The sequence below is a fragment of the Pteronotus mesoamericanus genome, unplaced genomic scaffold (genome assembly GCF_021234165.1).
Source record: "Pteronotus mesoamericanus isolate MK-2021 breed Mesoamerican mustached bat unplaced genomic scaffold, CSHL_Meso_final contig_29, whole genome shotgun sequence".
Taxonomy (NCBI): Eukaryota; Metazoa; Chordata; class Mammalia; order Chiroptera; family Mormoopidae; genus Pteronotus; species Pteronotus mesoamericanus.
In genome coordinates, this window is record NW_026555123.1 from 280,785 (window position 1) to 300,727 (window position 19,943).

Here is a 19,943-nt window from a genome sequence, read left to right on the forward strand (position 1 = left end):
GTATGGAAAAGCAACGCACCTCTTCCCGGTCCCCTCCCCCCGCCCCCCGCCCGCGCTTCCTTCCACTTTTCTTCTTGGTCCTCTCCCGTTACGGAAATTTTGATTTTTTCCTAGAAAGGTAAAGCCGGGCACCAAGAATGGAGTTCTATTATCCTTTTATTTGTTCTGGTGGGACACTAGAGAGGAAATCACAGTTTGTAACCGGGTGTCCTGGGAGAGCGATCCAACGGAGCCCTGAAAGCTCCAGCGCCGGGTTTGGCTCCCGGTTTGATTGACAAGGACGGGCAGAGGGAAAGCGCGGAGGCGGGGCGGGGGGCCGTGGGGAGAGCGGAGACAAAGAGGTTTCGGCTGCCACCGGGGGCCGCGCAGGGCCCTTTGGGGTACCTGGCCTTGGCGCCCAGAGGAGGTATTTGGAGAGGTCGCCTTGCGGGCCAGAGGGCACGCGGGCGGATCGGTGGCGCGGGCCTGGCGGGCAGCCGGGTCCCGCGGGGACGGGGAGCAGGACCGGGTTGGGGGTTGCGTCGCCGTCACGTGGCCGCCGCTGCCGGGTTGGGGCTGTTCTTCCGGGTTGGAGGCTCAGCGGTGCGGGGCCCGAGCCCGGGTCGGCCAGCGCGGCGTCCCCTCGCGGTCGCCTGAGCACCGCCCGCGACAGCCGGGCCTCCCGGCGGAGGTGAGCGTGGCGGCGCGGGCGGCGCGGGCGCGCGCCTGGGACGCAGCTCGCGAAGCGCGGGCGGGGGAGGCGCGCGGGGCTCCCGGCGACCGCCCGGGCCCCGCGAGGAAGGCGACCTGTCAAGGAGAAGGGGGCGGGGTCGGCAGGGACCCGGGCTCCAGCCGGCGGGAGTCTAGGGCCGGGAGTGGAACCGTGTCTGCAGGGCGCCCTTTCTGGTCTCTTGCTGGGGGTGGGAGGTGGACTGGGGAACGGGGTCCCCGCAGAAAGCAGGGGACGAGGCGGCAGCTGTGCAGGTACACATCTTGGGACTTCGGGGGGAGCGGGAGTTGTGCGGGATCATTTCGGCCCGTCAGATGGGAGGAGGGCGGGAGGTCGTAGAGGACTCTTCTTAGGGGTGCACCAAGAGGGGTGGCTGCTGGGCGCCCCGAAATTGTGCCTGAACCTTAATGGGATTTGGAGTGGGTGACTGGCTGGAGACATAGGAGGGGGGCGAGGCGAAGTCGTGAGTGTCTGTCGGGCGGGCGAGGGGTGGTTCGGGCAAATCTCTAGGCGTCCGAGAGTCGGGCCAGGCTGGCGGGAGGGAGAGGCAGCGGGGGGCAGGAGGGGGATTCGAACTTCGGGGGCGGGATGACATTCTGCAGCGTCCGCCAATGGGCTTCGGAGGAGGGTTATAAATAGAGGTCCCGGGCAGATGCCAGCTGATGGCAGTTTAGTCGCCTAGCAGGGGGCGGGACCGGTGGGTTTGAGCGAGGTCACGCCGCCTGCCAGGCTAAACTTCTGTAGGGTAGCGCGTCCTTGGTCGGTGCACGGCTTGTTTACGGGTGCAGGCGTCCTTTATTCGCCCCTTGATGCTGCACGGTCCTTGAGTGATACGTTTTAAGGAGTCCTGTCCGGACAGGCTCTGCTCGGACAGGTGGGGTTTGAGTGGCTACTTTTATTGAAAAGGGGCCCTCCTTTCCATCGCGCCCTTGTAACACGCAAATCTCGGCTTTTTTTTTTTTTTAACCGAGTGGGCAGTTTAGGATTACTTTCTTATCATCGAGTGTGCCCAGGCTGCTTACCTTTACTGATGGAAATAGTTTTCCACAAGGCTACACGCGTTTTATTTTCAAACGAAACTTCCTGAAACGTGGGAGGCTGTGTTCCTGGAGCTACCCAGGCTGCAGGTTGCCTAGCTGTGGTTATTCACGCACTCTGTCAAAAACGTACTGTTGATTTCCTCTATTTTGTGGAGAGCCCTGGGCCAGAGGTAATACCAAAGTGAGTAACACTAGCTCCCAAGAACCCTATAAGGTAGGTGCTATTATTATTATTTCCATTTTAAAGATGAGGAAGTTAGGCACAGAGAGGTTAGGTGACTGGCTTGCCAAGGTCATGAAGCCTGTATATGGCGGAGTGGGGGCTTCCAGGCCACAGGCCGCCCTCCTAGCCTCTTGGCTTTCCTCTCTCTCAGGTGCTTGCCCTCAAGGGATTTAGCATCAATTAGGGACGATAGTTACCCAAACAGCTTACATTAAAGGGGGACATATGAATACCGTACTAATGCCACCCCTTTTACTTCAATTTTGAGTTGTAAAGTTTCCCCTGTTGCTTAAAAGCCATAGAAGCACTTGGATAATAAAACAGCAGAGCGCTTTAAAGTGGAGACAGAGGAAAGTGTGGCGGTTACGAGGGAACACTATCTTTGGTAACCAGCAGCAGCCTGTGGTACCGTGGTTCAAATATTTATTCTCGGAATATATTTCAGGGTGGTTTGTATTGGATGGAGGCTTAGTGATAGGGACTGCTCTTGACAACAGACTGCTGCTGACCACTGACTGGGCAGTATGTTCAACTCGAACCAAGTGGAATTTTGGGGGAGAAATTGCCCTCCGAAGGCCTTGGCCCTGTGGACCTCAGATGCCAGGGGTCTGCTCACCGTCACACTACCATTTTCCAAGTAGGCAAGGGGACCTTTCCAGATTCTCGGCCGTGAGGAGGACTTCAGCTTTACAGCGTTGCAAAATCGCATCTAGTCATAGGATTTCTGGATCCTCACGCATGAACATGCCTGGGTTTCTTTCATGGAGAAGCGGACTGAGAGGCACAGACTGAGGTCAGACAGCGGGTGAGGGGCGGACAGGCAGCACGTGGCCTTTGTTTCTTTGCTGGTGAGGTCGGGCAAGCCTTGTCAGGCCCACGAGAACGGTGGTGGTTGGGGAGCGGCGGTAAGTGGGAGGGTTAGGAGAGGACTAGGTCATTGGTAACGGTAGGACAAAATCTCCCTTGGCTCTTGGCATGGGCTCAGTGACTGTTTTGAATGAGTGGCTGACTCTTGAACTCGTTTGCTCTCCATCCTCGGCCGTGAATAACCCTAGAAGTGACGTATGAATGAATGAGAGAGTATTTATGGGATTCAGGAAATGAAATGCTATGTCATTTCTTTTCATATGTGGAAGCACTTTGAAAATATAAAGCCTTCTAGTCAAATGCAAAGAATTATTCATATACATTTTTGTTCGCATGCTCCCTCTGCCAGAGCTTCAGTTCACACTGCTGGCTCCATCTCAAACGCCTTTCCCTTCCTGTTTGAGTTCTGTAGGAGGACATGATCTCCTTTGATCCCCCCAAGAACTTTGAACTTACCTTACTCTGCTTTGTGGCTGTTGTTGCTTGTTGACTTTTCTTATCTCCAAGCATGTGACCTACCCTACTTTGATTCTCCAGATGCTCCCTGGCTGTGCCTCTGAGACTTGGCCCTTGGTACATGATTCTTGAATTAAAGACTTCTTAAGAGTTAGTCCCACCTGGACTGAGGACTGCCATCCTTAATGTTTGTTCCTGGTATTTGCCAGAAGTTTGCCTCAGGGAGTTGTGGCAGCAGTTTTGGAATTAAAAAGGAGCTAGAGCCTTCTTCCTTGGGAGGCTGGAGAATGTTTACAGAGTCTGCTGCCCTTAGGTGCTGGGTGCCGTGGGGGCCCTCGCAGTGGAGCAGAATGTGAAGGCACAGGTGGGGAGTCAGCTGAGCCTGACTGATAGAGTTCCAGGTCCTCTGCTTCTTTCCAGTTTTGAAGGAGAGAAAAGAAGGATGGGGGAACATTGGGAATCCTGGGGATGGTGGGGGGCCTTCCATGAGCCCCTGGGAAATCTGCTCTGGAGAACAGTGGAGGTGGCCATTGAGGCCTAGGTCAGTAACAGCAAAGGTCAATGACACTTTGTCTAGCCTGGTCAGAGCTGGCAGAAAGCAGCCACTTGTGAGGACCACAGACAGGAGAGCCCCTAGTAACACCCTAATCGGCAAGCACAGACTGGAATTTTTATTTCCTTTTTTATTGGAGTCACATCCCACACGTGTTTAATTTTCTTGTGACGTACGCTTGGCGAGCCTGAGTCTTGTGATCGTTCCATCTCAGTTCGAGGGTTTGCAGAGGATGAGCAAGCCATGTGCCACACTGAATGGGAAGCCAGGTTTTCCGTATGACATGGCATTTAAACAAGTTCTTACTGCACTGTGCAATGTTTTGGACAATTTAAGGGACATTTAAGGGTAACTTCCATTATATGCAGTTTTTGCTGGACTTGCGGACTTGGAAATAACGTTCATGTAAGATGGGACTGGCCTCTCTAGCATTTTTTTTAACTTTCCAGCTACATTAAGGGTCAACTAGAGTTATGTGACTAGGTTCTGAACGGAGTAGTGAGTTATAACTACAATTTAAATGGGAAAGTGGATTTCAAGTTTTAAGTACCTGAATTGGAAACAAACTTCTGTAAGTAAAAGACTGGGCAAAGAAATTCATTGTAGATGCCTACATATAACCGTTCCATTCCTGGATCTTTGGATAAGTATGTTTTTATGTTTTTTTGATATTCAGTAGAAAGTATGTTTGTCTCAGCACATAAATATGTTATTCTTTTTCCTCTTAGTGATTTACCTTCAAGGACACCGGGGATTCGGAAAGTTGGGAGCGCGTATGAACATGGCGAACCTGTTGAAAACGGTGGTGACTGGCTGTTCGTGTCCTTTACTCAGCAGTTTGGGGTCCTGTAAGGTTCTACCTGGGAAGAAGGAGTTTTTACGAACATTTCATACTCATCAGGCGCTGTGGTGTAAATCCCCTGTAAAACCAGGTAAAGTCTCACCTCGACGTATATGGAGCAAGCCTGGGAGTCACGGGAGCTAATTGTCTCCTGATGACTGAGAAAAGGAAAAAGCATGTTTTACAGTCTGGAGCTGGCGAGTGATCGTTTTGAGTACTTCCTTAAATTTCCATGAATAGAAGTTCCAGATTGTCTGTACTAATGGAGAAGGAAAGATAATAGAACAAGAAAAAGGGTCAGCCAGTGGAGTTGAACCCTGGGACGTAGTGTCCATTGGAACCCCTTCTCCTGGCAGCTCCTCCCCTGTCCTAGTCAGTGCCAGCCAGTTGCGCCACGAACGGCTCATCTGCGCTCAGGAGTTGGGGGCCGAGTGTGAGAATTCACCTGCAGCAGCGCCTCACGTGTGGCGAACGGCAGCTTCGCCTCAGGCGCTCCGGTCGGATCCCTTGGTGCTGCCCTCGAGCCTCCCAGTAGATGCAGGGCAGCCCTACCTTGTCGCGAGGTACCTGTCCTCACTGTCACTGCTGTTACCGTTCTGGTCCAAGCCACTGTCGCCTGTCACCTGGACTCCTGTGCTAGTCTTCTAAATGATCTCTGCCATCTGCCTCTGTCCCCCTGTAGCCTGTTCTGTGTGGGACAGTGATAATAATCTCTATAAAATGAAAGAACACGTCCCTCTTCTATTCAGAATTTGCCACTTGCTTCCTAGCTCACACAGAGCAAGAGCTGAAGCCCCTCCGTGGTCTACAAGGCCTTCCCTGCCAGAGCTTCCCGCCCCTCGCCCCGCCTTCTGCTTTGGGGTGCAGGCCAGAAGGAGGAAAGGCTAAAGGGGACCCTTCTAAGCTCAGAGAGATCCCTGTAAGCATGTCACCCAGCGACCTCGCCACACTCTTGTCTATACCACACTGGCCCGAACTCAGACCAGTGGCCGTAGGTAACGGTCAGGGACACTTGTACATTTCGTCTTATTTTCCAGATGGCAATATTCTCACCTAAAAGTGACATTCGGTTTCTAAGGTGGAGGAACAGGATGGATGTCTGGGGGCCATATAAAATAAGGCCCTTTTAAACTTAAGTTCGCAGGGCTGCCTGCTGTGCATTAAGGACCCGAAGCCCCTAGGCCTTTTGAGTTCTCCACCTGCTTTGGTGGATTTCACAGCCTCTTGTTCTCACGTGCTGAGTTGCCATTGGCAGGTGCCTGCCCCTGGGAGTTCTCGGCATTATCTTCAGATATTTAAACAAGTTTTCTGGGAAACCGTGTTATCCAGTGTGATGAAATTGTGTGTAAAACAAAAGTAACTGACTGCGCTGAGGACACGACAGTTGTCCTTGTGAGTTCTGCACAGACATCAAGATCTCCTTACCGATAATGTGCGAGGCTTTATTTTTTTGTTCAGTCTCTGATTCTGGACTATTCCCTAGATGATTACCTTTTATCTGTAAAAGACAAGCATTCTATTTTTTCCTTAATAAAACTACAATTTCATGATCACATTGAAAAGCATGAAAAGTAATTCCAGTCAGTGTTTATATTTTCTCAATTTTTTTACTTCTTTCTTAATGTCTTAATTTCTTTTTCTTTTCTTTTTTTGATGTTTTGTTCAAGCAATAAGCCAGACAGGGTCTGCATGTTGTATTTGCTAGCTATGTCGTTCGGTCCCTTTTGATTTATACGTTCCCCTCACCTTTTTACCTTTTAATTTATTTCTTGAAGAATTTCGTTGTTGCCCTGCAGAATTTCTCGCATTCCGGGTGTACCTGACTGAATTTCCTTGGTACTGTTTAGCCGGTTTCCTTGTGCTTTATATTTTCTGTGACATTCGGCTAGATCTAGAGGCTGGGTCAGAGCCAGGTTTGATTTTTCTGGTAAGAATGCTTCCTAGGCGATGCTGCGTATTATCCGTTGCATTATGTCAAGAAGGTTAACCTGTGAGTTTAGATGTCGTCACTATTATCCATCTGTTATGAAGATCCCTCCCATGTTTCGCTCAAAGGCTATCACAGCTGTTTGATGATTATTAACTGAATTCATGATTTCTTCAGGGGTTTTAAACTGGTGGTAGTCTATCATTCTATCTTTGATTATTAGGCAGAATTTTTCTATAAAGAACAACTTTCCCTCTATTATTTAGTTACCCTGAGATTGTCCTGGAAAGGTAGGGTAAGTGTTTGATTCTTTCCCATTACTACTGGTTTTGGTAATAATCAGTTGGTTCCCTTATGTGTGTATTCTAGCTATAACAGATGATTATAATCTTACTGGCTTCCTACAGCCCAAACTGATTGTCTTATACTTCTGGAAGCTGAGTCTGAAGTGGCTCTCACTGGGCTTAAAGCAAGGTGTGGGCCGGGCTGTGTTCCTTCCGGAGCCTCTAGGGGGAGTCTGTCTCCTTGCCTCTTCCAGTGTCTGGAGACTGCCTGCATTTCTTGGCTTGTGGCCCCTTCCTCCATCTTTAAAGCCAGCAGCACAGCATCTTCAAATGACACTTTGAGTCTGGCTCCTCTGCCCCTGTTTTTCACGTTTAAGGACCCTTGTGATCACATTGGGCGCATCCAGATAATCTAGGATAATCTCCCTATTTCAAGGTTGTCTGATTAGCAACCTTAATTCCATCTGCAACCTCAATTCCCTTCTCCTTTGCTGTGTATTGTAACATAGTCCCAGGTTCTGAGGATTAGGACGTGGGTATCTTTGGGAGACCCATATCCTGCCTATCGACACATTCCTTCCCCCAAAGATGACCAATGGAGCTCTTACAAAGTATTTATTTTTTTGAGTATCATCATGAATTCATGGATTTCAATGTCCTTGGATGTATTTTATTTTATTTTTAAATCATTGTTTTCTCTCTCTCTCTTTTTTTTTTTTTGAGATTATATTTATTTTTAGAAAGAGAGGAAGAGAGGGAGAGAAACATGGATCAGTTGCCATTTGCACACCCCCAGCTGGGGACCTGGCCCCCAACCCAGGCATGTGCCTTGACTGAGAATGGAACCAGCGATCTTTTGGTTTACAGTCCAGTGCTTAATCCACTGAGCCGCACCAGCCAGGGCTTTGGATGTATTTTACTATGTTGCAATTAATTATTCTTTTTGGTGTTCAAATTGTGTCATATTTGGCTGTTTCAAGCTGTTTCCTAATTCCTTTTGATGTGATTTTGATTGTCTTTGATTGTACCTTCTTTGATTTATGGTATGTAGGGCCTAGGTAGTCTGAGAGTATTAGATCAGTGAACTCTGGGTAAGTATATGTGATTCTAGTTTGTCCATCAATCCAAAATATTTGCCAGCTTTTTATTAGTTTTCCTTTCCTTCAAATAGAGTATAAGATTCAGCCTACATTTGCCTTGAGTTTACTATCAATTATTCCTGCCTAAGTACTGTGGGGTCTAAGACTGTTCAAATACAGATATTTTTAGGTGGACATTAGCTCTCTAAGGTCTCAATAAGTTACTCTGTAGGGATAACTTGATTTGCTAGATTTCCTAAACTTCAGTAAAATTTATATAGAAGCAAATCCTTTTTATTAAAAAGAGTCTGTTTATGCCCACTTATGGAGCACAGCAGCAGGAGAATCTATCGCACTGGAGCTAAGGCTGGTCTGAACTGGGTGTAAGGACTTCAACTCCATATTGCGCAGGCTCTTGGGCTTGCCCAGGACAGAGCCCCACCCGCTTATATTTAGTGATGAGGGCTTTGTGTAAGGACCCCAGGGAAGTGCAGGAGCCCAGGAAGTCCTTCGTCTACTTCCTGGAGAAGTGGGGTGTCCTTCTGGATTTCGTAGCTGTGACTCACCAACTCTCCCTGCATCTGCACTGCTGATATTTCTGCTACCACTGCGTGCTGACCTCCCTTGACCCTGCGGCTGTGCTCACTGACCACTGCCATGCTATTCTATTCCTTCTGCCTTTTCTGTGGTCTCCCCTCAGACGTCCTGAGAGAGAACCTGATTGGGTGGGTGGCCAGTGGCCAACACAGAGTGTCCTCTGGCAAAGCTCCTGTGTCCCTCATCTTTCAGGCTGCTGGTTTTCCTCATGTCTGGCCTGGAGGCTATTACCTTTGACCCAGCTGCTGATTTCTGGGTCTAAGCGGTTGTGGCTGGGAACGTAAGGTCTCAAGATACAACACTTGGGAATCTGTGAGGCATTACCTGGGGCCAAAATGCCAGGAAGTTAACTTTGGGTGTCTAGGATACGGTTGGTTTTCAAAACAGACCATGAATATGAAAGGGTTAATTGGAACAGTGGAGCGAGTTAGCATGTTAAGGGGTCTCTCAACCCTTTTTTTTTTTTTTTGTAAGAATAAACTAAACTATCATGTGCCTTGAAAAGAGGCATTTGGTTAAATAAAATATTTAGAATTTTCAGGAGAGTGGGCATAAAAACTTCTTATAGATCAAAAGAAGGTCAAAGAACTATGATTGTGAACCAGGAACATCATTTTGAACAGTACTTTGTATGTACAGTCTATTTTGAACAGATTGTCCATATGCATTTTCTGAACTCTGTTACTGAAACATTTTTTTACTGATTTTTTTTTTGGCTTTGTAGGAATTCCATACAAACAATTGACTGTTGGCGTTCCCAAAGAGATTTTCCAAAATGAGAAGCGAGTGGCCTTGTCCCCTGCTGGCGTTCAGGCCCTGGTCAAGCAGGGTTTTAACGTTGTCGTGGAATCGGGTGCTGGCGAAGCTTCCAAGTTCTCAGATGATCACTACAGAGCAGCAGGTGCCCAGATCCAAGGGACAAAGGAAGTGCTGGCCTCTGATTTGGTGGTCAAAGTAATTATCTCTTTCCCCCTCTTTTTATGGCATGCTGACTCTTCAAAATTTTTCCACAGAAGAATTAACTGATGTTGTCTATTGTTATGGCGTTTTGTAGTTTCAAACGATGGCTTTTCTCAAAGAAATGATTGCATGTTATGAATGTTCTTCATGCTCAGGCCATGTGATCTGTTTAATCATGAGAAGGGAAAAATTGACCCTTCGCTTTACATTTGCTGTGTGGAGGTTCCCATTTAACTGGCCAGGGTTATTTGCAGTCCATGGTTCATGTGGTTCCAAAAGGCCCACAGGTGAGCATTTAACTGCTACTAAAATAGAAAGAAACCGTGGGGCTCCTCCTGGGACTGAATGTACAGTGATCTTCTGAAGGAACACCGATTTAACTGACGTCAGTGTTATTTTTAGAAAGGGCAGGCCTGTTCTGGAGAAAGCATCACTGGGCTGGGAGGCGAGCAGTGTTACTTTATTATTTACTTTGATAAAAGTTCTTAGTATGTAATAGGAATCTACATGCTGAAGAAGATGAGCAATAGCTCTGAAATAAAAGTCACCTAGGGAAATGAAGAAAGACTGTATCCCTCACCTAGCATAGGTACTTGTCAGATTTGAATGTAAACTCGAACCCTAAGCCTTCTGCAACCAAGGCCGACAGGGAAGTATGGATTATATGAACATGATTATCAGGTTAAAATAAGCTCCTCACTTTTTCAGGAAAGATCAGCTTTTTTCTGTGTTAATTTCTCAGGAATCAGCACATTTTTTTTTTTTAACAAAGTCCACTAAATACCTTGATAGGGTCTTAAATTGTGGTTCTTGCAAAAGACACAAAAGTGTGTTTTTTTCTATAGAATATTAATAATAAAATGTGTGGCATGATGATGAAGTGTAATTTAGTGGAAGCTTTTAAAGTGTTTAGGTGTACAGATAGATGCTTGGAGATATAACTTGGTGTAGAGTAAGAGAGCTTAGGAAAAATAGACAAATCAGTGCAACCCATTCCAATGTATATTTTAGGGATCAAAACTTTTTGAGATAGCTCACAAAAAAGGCTTAGTAGGGTACATAAAAGTTCGGAAATGCTGTGTTCCTTTGAGAGTTCTCCAATGTGTGAGTATGTTCAAGGCACTGGGAATTCCTGTAATATAGGAGCTTTGTCCTTGCCTTGCTAAACTACTTGACCCTGGGGCCTGTCTGCTGAGTCAAGCTTGTTAGTATCCTATGGAACTAGTGACCTAAAAAGTATGTTCAAGGGAACATTCTTTTGACTTGACTCACTCAGATGCCAACAGTCTCTGCTGAGCTTCCATAAGGGCCAGTAGAATCAGTTCAAAGTTTTCCTCTAATTTTTATTAAATCTACATTGTAGATTCTCACTGAGGAAAGAGAGGCCTTATCAGGGAGTCTTGATTTAGGTCCAGAACCTAAGCTCACATGCATGGCTGATCAACAGCTGAAATGGGAGTGACAGATAAAGGTGTCTTATAGGCAAATGGAGGTGAAAATACTGACCCAGGGTTTGTGTTTGTTTTTTCCTCTTAAAACTTAAGTCCCAGAGGTGCTTTTTTCTATGCTTACTTGCTTAAAAGCACCACTGTGAACTGGGAGCTAAACTTTCATTGAAGGTTGATTTTAATCTTGGATATAAAACACATTGTAAAACACGTTTAAAATGGAATTAAACCATGTGGCTTTAAAACATGGACATTGGGAACTTTCAGGCCCATGGAGTGGGTATGCGTTGACTGACTTGATACTTCTTAACATAACTGAGTTTACTGTAGCTTTTTGCTTAAACCCAATTCAGTGATACTTTGATTGCATCCATCTATAAATATTCCTCTGGAATGTGAAAATGACCTAAATCCATACCTATGGCCAGGAGATTTTAGTTTATAATGTTCTTCACTTCTTAAAACTCCAAATGTTTGTGCTTATCAAAATTGGCAAGAATTGAATCTTTGAACACACAACCAAAACCTCCTGTTGATTACGTCTCTCAGCCGTACCAGAGCTATAGGTTTGCGGAGGACAGGCTTGCTGTAGAATATGCATGATTTTTCCCTGCCTTGTGTTCATCGTTGAACCTGGGCCAGCACTGTTGTGAGGGGTAGGTGCTGTCGACTCAGTCCAGTGCATAGCTCATGAGTTAGAAGAAGGATATCATAGATCTCTGTGGCCTTACTCTGAGTAGGAATTTAGTCAGAAATTTACCATTGTGGCATGTTATTTAAATTGTCTGCTTTACTTGAAAATGTGATAAAGGTGTTTGCATTTTTAATCGATGACTTAACTTTCTTCCCAGGTGCGAGCCCCCATGCTTAATCCAACGTTAAATATTCATGAAGCCGACCTTCTAAAGAACTCGGGAACACTGATTAGTTTTATTTATCCAGCCCAAAATCCAGACTTGCTAGATAAACTTTCCAAAAGAAAAACTACAGTTTTGGCTATGGACCAGGTTCCAAGAGTCACAATTGCTCAGGGATATGACGCGCTAAGCTCCATGGCCAACATTGCTGGGTAGGTTCTTTTCTATTTCCACTGAACAAAAGAGCGGTTTCTAGAAATGTGCTCCCTGTAGCTCTCCTCTCTTACAGTGATTTCTCTGGTAACGGTGGTTGGAGGTGGCAGCCTTTTGAGAGTGCACTTAATTATTTTTAAGACTCATTTTATTGTTTCCCAGTCATCAGATGGAAAATAGTTCTCCATGTTAAAAAGTACATAGCTTTTTAATCTTCATGGGTAGAAGGTGAGTAATACTTCTTTTCAGGAAAGGATATGACTGACATTATTTGTAAGAGGAATTTACTGCATTTCATATATGCATGCATATGTGTATATATTAGGTTGAAATAGATGTTTTGTCCCCAGTGTTATTGAGATCTGATTGACATATAACATTGTGTAAGTTTAAAGTATGAACATGATTTGATTCATGTATCTATTGTGAAGTGGTTACCACAATAATCTTAGTTAATGTAAATTGCTGTTTTTATAGGTCAAAAATGGTTGGATGTTGGCAGTTTCCTGTGTTTCAATCTAATATATACACATTAGCGGATGTCAGCATTTTAATTAGGTTTGGTTCCAGTAAATTCATGAAATATTTAATGAGTAGGGAAAACGTCTGCACTTGAAGTGTCATCTGCTGTCAAAACCTATGCTGGAACCTGAAGGCGAACTGTGTCCTCTAACCCGTCAGGCCAAGAGGGCCGTCAACTTCGCTTGCCGTCCAGCAGTGTCCCATTGAGTCTGTGGCCTGGAGTGCCGCGTGGAGCGTCACCCTGGCTCGGCCGCCGGCTCCGAGGAGCGGGGGTCTGCGCTGCCCCCGGCCGCCTGCCGCGGGGAGGAATGGGACGGGCCCCGCGAGTGCGGCTGGTGCTCCCTCGGCTCGGAGAGTGGGAAGGGTCTGGAAGTCGGAGGACGCTTATGAAATCAGCTCATCCAAGAAACTAGTTGGATGAGATTCTAAGCATGAAAGCTATTAGTAGGGATAGTTTGCTACTATGAATGAGGCACCAACAAATGAAAACCTTTAAAAAAATAAAACAGTGCATGAAAAAAAGAATACCCCGAGTAAAACCTGACACATGAGCTGAAAGTTTTCTTAGGCTTTTATCTTAGGTGTGGCACATCAAATATGCCACAGATTCTACCTTGGGTTGCAGCTGTTCACTTGGGATGTAAATGAGACCAATAAAGAAAAATGACACAGTGAAAACACATTTTACTGTCCTTAATGTAATATGGCAAATGGTTGGTTTAAAGATATTTTTTTTGTGATATAAATTTATATACCAAGGAACAAAAACTTTTGCCATATTTATTTAGTTTGTGGAAGAGTTATGTTATGCAATGAGGTACTTAAACTTTTATATAGAAAACGTACAATGTAAACTTTTAAGGGCACTGTTGATTTTGTCATGTGAAATGTACATTTGGGAAAGGTTATCCATACCAGTAGCTCTGGACTATTGGTGTTTAGCTGCAGAATCTTTTGAGCAACTGAAATATGATGAGGCAATGGAAACAAATCTACTCAGAGGAGAGTGGTCTTAGCTGAACTGAGGGATGGAGGGCTGTCCAGAAACATGTCTTCTCTGTCCCACCCGCTAGGTCCCCAGGGTTGGCGGGAATCTGAACCTGTGGGGACCCATGGAACACAATTTAAAGAAACAATTTATGTTCTGAGCTGATATATGCAAGAGGTATAGTTTGAGACGTATTACCTAGTATACTTACAACACAACGTGTGATAAATCATTTGCTGTCTAAATCTCACACACACACACCCACACCCACACCCACACCCACACACACACACGGTCATACTACAGTGAAGACACGTTCTTTTCAGTTCATTAATGTTCATTCTGAGCTTTGTCGCTCTCATTGAAAACAAGCCCACTTTCACCTTTTTTCCCACCATTAGTGTTTTCTTGTACATTTCCTGTGTAACCAACTTTGTTATTTTTTTTCCACTGGAGCAACTGTATCTTTAAAACATTAATTCCAAATTTAATTTCTTACAATGGACCTTGAGTCTTTATCATGTTTATTCTTTGAAAATGTATGTCACTTGGACTTAGAAATAGACTAACAAATCATGTAATCTCTAAAATATTATTTTCCTGCTTTTAATATAATTTACCTTAAAACAGCGCATGCTTTTGCACCAATTATTATGTCAAGAAATATTTATAAAAATATGATTAAGAAAAGGTTTCACTATCAGCTAGCAGGTGAAGCATTGTCATTAAATAGTTGCGTTATAATAAGAAGCTAGGTGTCTGTCACTGAGTGAAAATGTGTAAAAGTGCCTTTTAAATATAAAACGGTATGGCAATGAAGTTCATGTAATGTGTTAAAAATATCGTATTAAAGAAAAGATGGTATATTTTATTAGTTTTTATGGCATGGAGTGTGTGTTTAGCTAAAAACACTAATATTTACCAAGCACTTACTGTGACAGGCTTTAGGTAAGTGCTTTACCTCATTTAGTGCTCACGACAACACTAAAAGGTGCTCTTTTTTGCCCCACTTTAAACGCGAGGAAACCAAGGAGCAGAGGATGAACGAAATGTGCCCAAGTCACCCAGCCAGTCAGTGGTAGAACTTGACTTGAACTGAGGTCTCTCTGTCTCAGAATCCCATGTTTTCAACCATTAGAGATCAAGCGAGCTGTTTTCTATTTTTGTTCTGAGGCTGGAATTGGAATATTTTTAAAAAGATTTTATTTATTTATTTTAGACAGTGGGGAAGGGAGTGAGAAAGAGAGGGAGAGAAACAGCAATGTGTGGTTGCCTCTCATGCGCCCCCTTCTGGGGACCTGGCCTGTCCCCTGACTGGGAATCGAACAGGCAATCCTTTGGTTCTCAGGCTGGTGCTCAATCCACTGAGCCACAACAGCCAGGGTGGAATTGGAATTTTATTATGTACGAGCAGATAGCAAACCTAATTTTTTACTTTTAAAGTTTTCTTCCTGTTATATAAATACTGTATCGTCACCAAAGAAAAATCAGACAATATAATAAAGTAAAACAGACGGTTTGAAATAGTTACGGTTCCAGCACCCAAAGAAAAGCATTGTAAGTATTTGCTTGTCTTTCCTTCATTGTTTTTAAAAATCACAGCCAATGTTCTGCAGTATTTGTTTTAAAGAAGGTTGGGAACATCAAGGATAAAAATATGCCTCCTTAGGCCAGATGCCAGGTTAGCCTTCTGGCTCTGCCGTTCACCAGCTGAGGGGCTTTGGGCAACTCTCTTCATCTCTCTGTGTCTGTTTCTCCGCCTGTAAAATGAAGATAATAATTGTACCTACCCATCTGATTGTTGTGACAGTTAAAGGTGTAAGTATATCCACAGCTCTTAAATCTGTTTTTGACACATAGTAGGTACTCTGTACAATATTAGTTATTAGCCCTGGCTGGTGTGGCTTGGTGGAATGATTGAGTGCCGGCCTGCAAACCAAAGGGTCTCTGGTTGGATTCCCAGTCGGGGCACACGCCTGGGTTGTGGGCCAGGTCCCCAGTAGGGGGCGTGCCAGAGGTAACCACACATTTCTGTTTCTCTCCCTCTTTTTCTCCTTCTCTTCCCCTCCCTCTCAAAAATAGTCTTTAAAAAAAAAGTTAGCTATTATTCTTTGATGATTCAATTGTAATGGGTGACTTATGATGATGTATGAGCCTAACACCTTTCACTTTATGGTATTATTCATGCATTTGTTTCTTTTTTGTTTTTTTTTTTAAAGCTATAAGGCTGTTGTACTAGCAGCAAATCATTTTGGACGTTTTTTTACTGGTCAGATTACAGCTGCTGGAAAAGTCCCTCCAGCAAAGGTAGGTAAAACGTGTCACATTTCTTCCTAGTATGAATTAATTAATGGCAAGGCAATGCAGAAGTTTAAAAGACAGCTGTTTCACCGGCTTTGTTGTGTTTCCGTCACACTGATGACCTTGGTGGCAGGTACAGACATGAGGTGGGGCCTCAGAGCCGCTTAGGATTGCTTGGAAAAAAAGATTGTTGACATTTGTAGACATTCTAGTCTTTTTTCTATTTTTGACTTACTAACTTGAATTCTTAAAGAGATTTTGGCTAACTTGTTCTGTGTCACCTGTTTATTACTGTTTCTTTTCTTTTTTTTTAAAAAAAGCTTCAAGATACCATTCAGCAAATTCTTGATTTCCCAATTATTGTGACATTTTGGTTCATTGGAAGGATTGCCTGGTTTCCTCACTTTTTGTTAAATTTTGGGTCACGATGGCAGGAAACAAAGATGGTGTAATCAGGATGCTTGGCAGGGGGCGAGGGTGCAGTGTTTTTAACCTAAATTGAGAGCAGAGCGGAGAGTTGACGGGGGTGGGGACGGCTAGGAGAAAGAGCAGGTTCCCTGGTGACCCCCCAACCCTTCCTACACTGAATGACAACGGAAGCGCGTCAGAAGGTACTGGAAACAGGACTTTAACTGTTGCCGTCTGCCTGCAGAGTGTACCTGTCTGGGGTACCGGTTCACCCGGTGCATCCTGCTTTTAAGTACTTTGTTGTCCTTAACCCAGAGTTCTCACACAAAATAAATCACCTAGGAAAATGAAAACAAGACAGTAGCACCTTTGAGAAATCTAGTTAATTGCTTTAAAAACAGGCCCCGGTGGAGAAAGTGTTTCAAGTGGAGAGAAAGTATATTCCTTTTGTAAGATGACATTGCTTTATTCTAGTGCCATTCCCTCTTTTACATTGTGGGGTCTTTTGCCAGAGCCTGTTTGTTCCCCCGGTCCCTTTTTGTTCCCTTTCCTGTAGACCCCCGCAAAAAAAAAAAAAACCACACAAAGAAACAAAACCCAAACCACCACCACCAAGAGTAAGTCATAGGATTTTTGAGGCACTGCCGGGGTCCCGAGGCCCCGTCAGGCCAGCTCAGAATTCCTGGAGAGGGTAGGGGTCCGCACACTTCACTGTTTCGGTGGGCGGCATTCTTTCTTTGTTTCCTTTTCCTTCCTTCCTCCCTCCCTTCCTCCTACTCTTCCTCCCTTCCTTCCTTCCTTCCTTCCTCCCTTCCTTCATCAACAAGGAGTTGCCTTCAGTTGACTGGGAAACATAATAGGGCTTTTCTCTGATGGCTTGTTCCGAACCAGAGACAACTTTGTTCTTAGTTTCTTTCTTAGAAGACGAGGGAGACTTGTTTTCAAGGAATTCTGTGGTTTCCTTGGCTCTGAGCCTCCCATGGTTAGGGAGATTAATTTGCTTTGTATTTCATGTACAATTCATTCAGAGTGGGTCAAAGTTAGGTGGTTGATTACCTGCTGTTCCTTTCAGAAGCAGCTGAGCTCAAAATTGGGTTGGAGGAGCCGCTTCACCAAAGCTGTACCTTGTCTTTGAAACTTATTTTGGTATTTTATGAACTTAGTGAAACCTAACCATTCGAGAGGGGAGGGCTAGCTAGAATGCTACACTGGGAACGTCAGTGGAAGCCTTTATGAAAGAACCTGTTGACCTTTAACACACATAATAACGCTGATCTTGGCCGGATGTAGCTTTTACCCTGAGATGCTGATTGTCAGGCTATTTTTGGTGACGGTTGTTGGCCTTTGCCAGCACTGTACCTTTGATCAATTTTAAAAAACAGCAACCTTCAGTGAAGTTGTCTCCTCGCTCAGTACATTCCATGAGGGCAGCAGTACCACCTGGTTTATTATTGAGTGCTAACTGTGTACCCAGCATTGGTACTAGCACATTGTGTACTAGCAGGTGAGTTTTTGTAATCTGTTGATAATGAACTTGACTGCAAACCTGCTGGTTCTGCCTTCCTTCCTAGATTCTGATAATTGGCGGTGGTGTCGCCGGGCTCGCCTCTGCAGGCGCAGCCAAGTCCATGGGGGCGATTGTCCGAGGATTCGACACGAGGTGGGTGCTTCCTAGTAATCGCTGTCAAGGGAAAAACATCTTGTTCCAGGTGCAGGTTTTCTGTAGAAATTATAAATTTAAGGAGCCCGTTGAAAACTGCTCTATAAGCTTTTAAAATATGTCCACTTTGTCAAAGGTCACTCAAAATGACAGAGCATTACTTCGTGGAAAAAAATTTAAAGACCGAGACTCAGTACAGCAGAAATAATTAAAAAAAAACACAAACACAAAACAAAAGAATTGAACACTCACACTCAGTTTGTTTTTTCATGTGAATTAGCAATGGGACCAGAGTTACCTCTGTCCTCAGCTTCTAATGTGCTGCTCTCCTGTGTCCTATCTCTGTTCAGGACGAGCTGGCGTTACGTAGGGTGTGAACAAAGGTATCTGAACGTGAAGAAGGATAGGAGATACCTTGGAAAACAGACTGGGGGCGGGGGGGGGCGGGGTGTGTGTGTGTGTGTTGCTCTGCGCTGACTGGGTAGAAGCAGTGCAGATAAAGCTGATGGGGCAACAGCAGAGGCCTTGACTGTATTCACTGTATATTTCTCTAAAGCAGACATACCAACATTTTCCTAGAATTTCGTTAAAGAGAAGTTCCATTAAAATTGACCTTCCTTTCAGAAGACACTAGATACTGGATTTCATTAAGTGCTTACTGAATATTGTTGTCATTTTGTATTCTAGTTCTGTTTTGAGGTTGAAACGTGTAGTTACTTATGATCCGCTGAGGTCAGTGGAGGACTAATACCGCGGCTAATCTGGAATATAGGATGATCAAAAAATGTACCACCCCTCAAAGGCGGAAAGAATGTGACTTTTCAGAGTAAAAAGTGTTCTGTAGAGTATGGTTTACGGTGCTCGCCTGGGATTTAGAGAAGTGATGTGCTAATAAAAAGCTGTCCTGTGGAAATAAGAAAAGGCATTTCCCAACTAACCAGGACGACAGCCAAGGGGAGCCAGGGTTATGCATGCCTTTAGTCCTGTCTTTTAATTTTTAATGTTTGCTGCTGAGACATTTTTTTAAGACCCCCAGGCCTGGAGAGAGCAGGTAGTCCAAGTCTTCACTGGAGTGGACAATGTTATTAAAGTGGAAATGTGTATATTTTACTTGGCTAAGAGATGATTTGAAACTTGAGAATTTATTAATTGATGCCATTGGTTTAGATTGTGTGTAGACAGCTAGAATATAGCTGTTGCTTAATTCCATTTTTATTTATCTTCGTTAAGATACCTCAAGTACATAAGAAGGAAGTGGCTTAACTGATAAAATACTTTTCTAAGAATTATAGTTCATGAATAATTTTTGAGGCTGGGAGTTGGTATCATATTATAAATATGTAATCCAAATGTATTAAGAAAGCATACTTGATTATAAATTCTTTTTGGAAAACAATGGTATATATTTTCAGTTAAACATCCAAAAACCTAAGGACAACTTATTGGCCAGTGACATTAATAGGGTGTGATTTTTGAATTCTTTCAGATAACCAGGAGATTCCCCTTATAACAATAGTGAGTAGCTTGCCTAATGCCTGTATTACAAAGTTGAGAAATATAAAAGCATCACTTTCTTTTTTATCTTTCCCTGTGTGTGTGTGTCTGCGAGCGTGCACGTATCAATAAAGCTTTATTTACAAAGTAATTGGCAGGTCAAGGACAGTAGTTTTCAGATACCTGTCCTAAATGCTTACTTTATTCCAGGCATTGTGCTACATGCTTTGTTTTATTTGTTCTTTACAATAATTTTATGAAGTTGGGTTAATTAGCCCTGTTTTACGTAATATAAAAAAATTTATGTTAATCTCATAACTTATCCAGTTTACTTTCATTCTGATCATAAAGAATTATACATGCTTATTCCCCCAGTCCAGAAAAATATGAAAAAGTACAAAAAGTGAAAATAAAATAGCTTAAAATCCTCCTATCTAGAGATGACTATTTGCTATTCTAGTACATGTTCCCTTTCCTACACATTAATTAAAAATGTAATTTTACTAATAGTACTAT

The 19,943-nt window shown here is 44.2% G+C and overlaps 1 protein-coding gene across 7 annotated transcripts in view; it reads left to right on the top strand.

Moving 5' to 3' along the window:
- The first annotated feature begins 315 nt into the window (after positions 1-315).
- NNT (nicotinamide nucleotide transhydrogenase) overlaps positions 316-19,943 on the top strand; it is a 74,327-nt gene continuing 54,699 nt past the window's right edge. Inside the window, exons 1-7 of one of the 7 annotated variants that reach the window (XM_054575315.1) lie at positions 530-670; positions 1,905-1,963; positions 4,577-4,780; positions 9,301-9,530; positions 11,836-12,053; positions 15,784-15,871; positions 17,845-17,933. In XM_054575315.1, the coding sequence (XP_054431290.1) occupies positions 4,624-4,780; positions 9,301-9,530; positions 11,836-12,053; positions 15,784-15,871; positions 17,845-17,933 (782 nt within the window). In that variant the 5' untranslated portion in view covers positions 530-670; positions 1,905-1,963; positions 4,577-4,623. Of the gene's footprint in view, positions 407-529; positions 671-836; positions 964-1,413; positions 1,584-1,904; positions 1,964-4,576; positions 4,781-9,300; positions 9,531-11,835; positions 12,054-15,783; positions 15,872-17,844; positions 17,934-19,943 lie in introns of those variants that run through there. The other 6 variants (XM_054575316.1, XM_054575317.1, XM_054575320.1 and 3 more) reach the window with 6 other exon arrangements.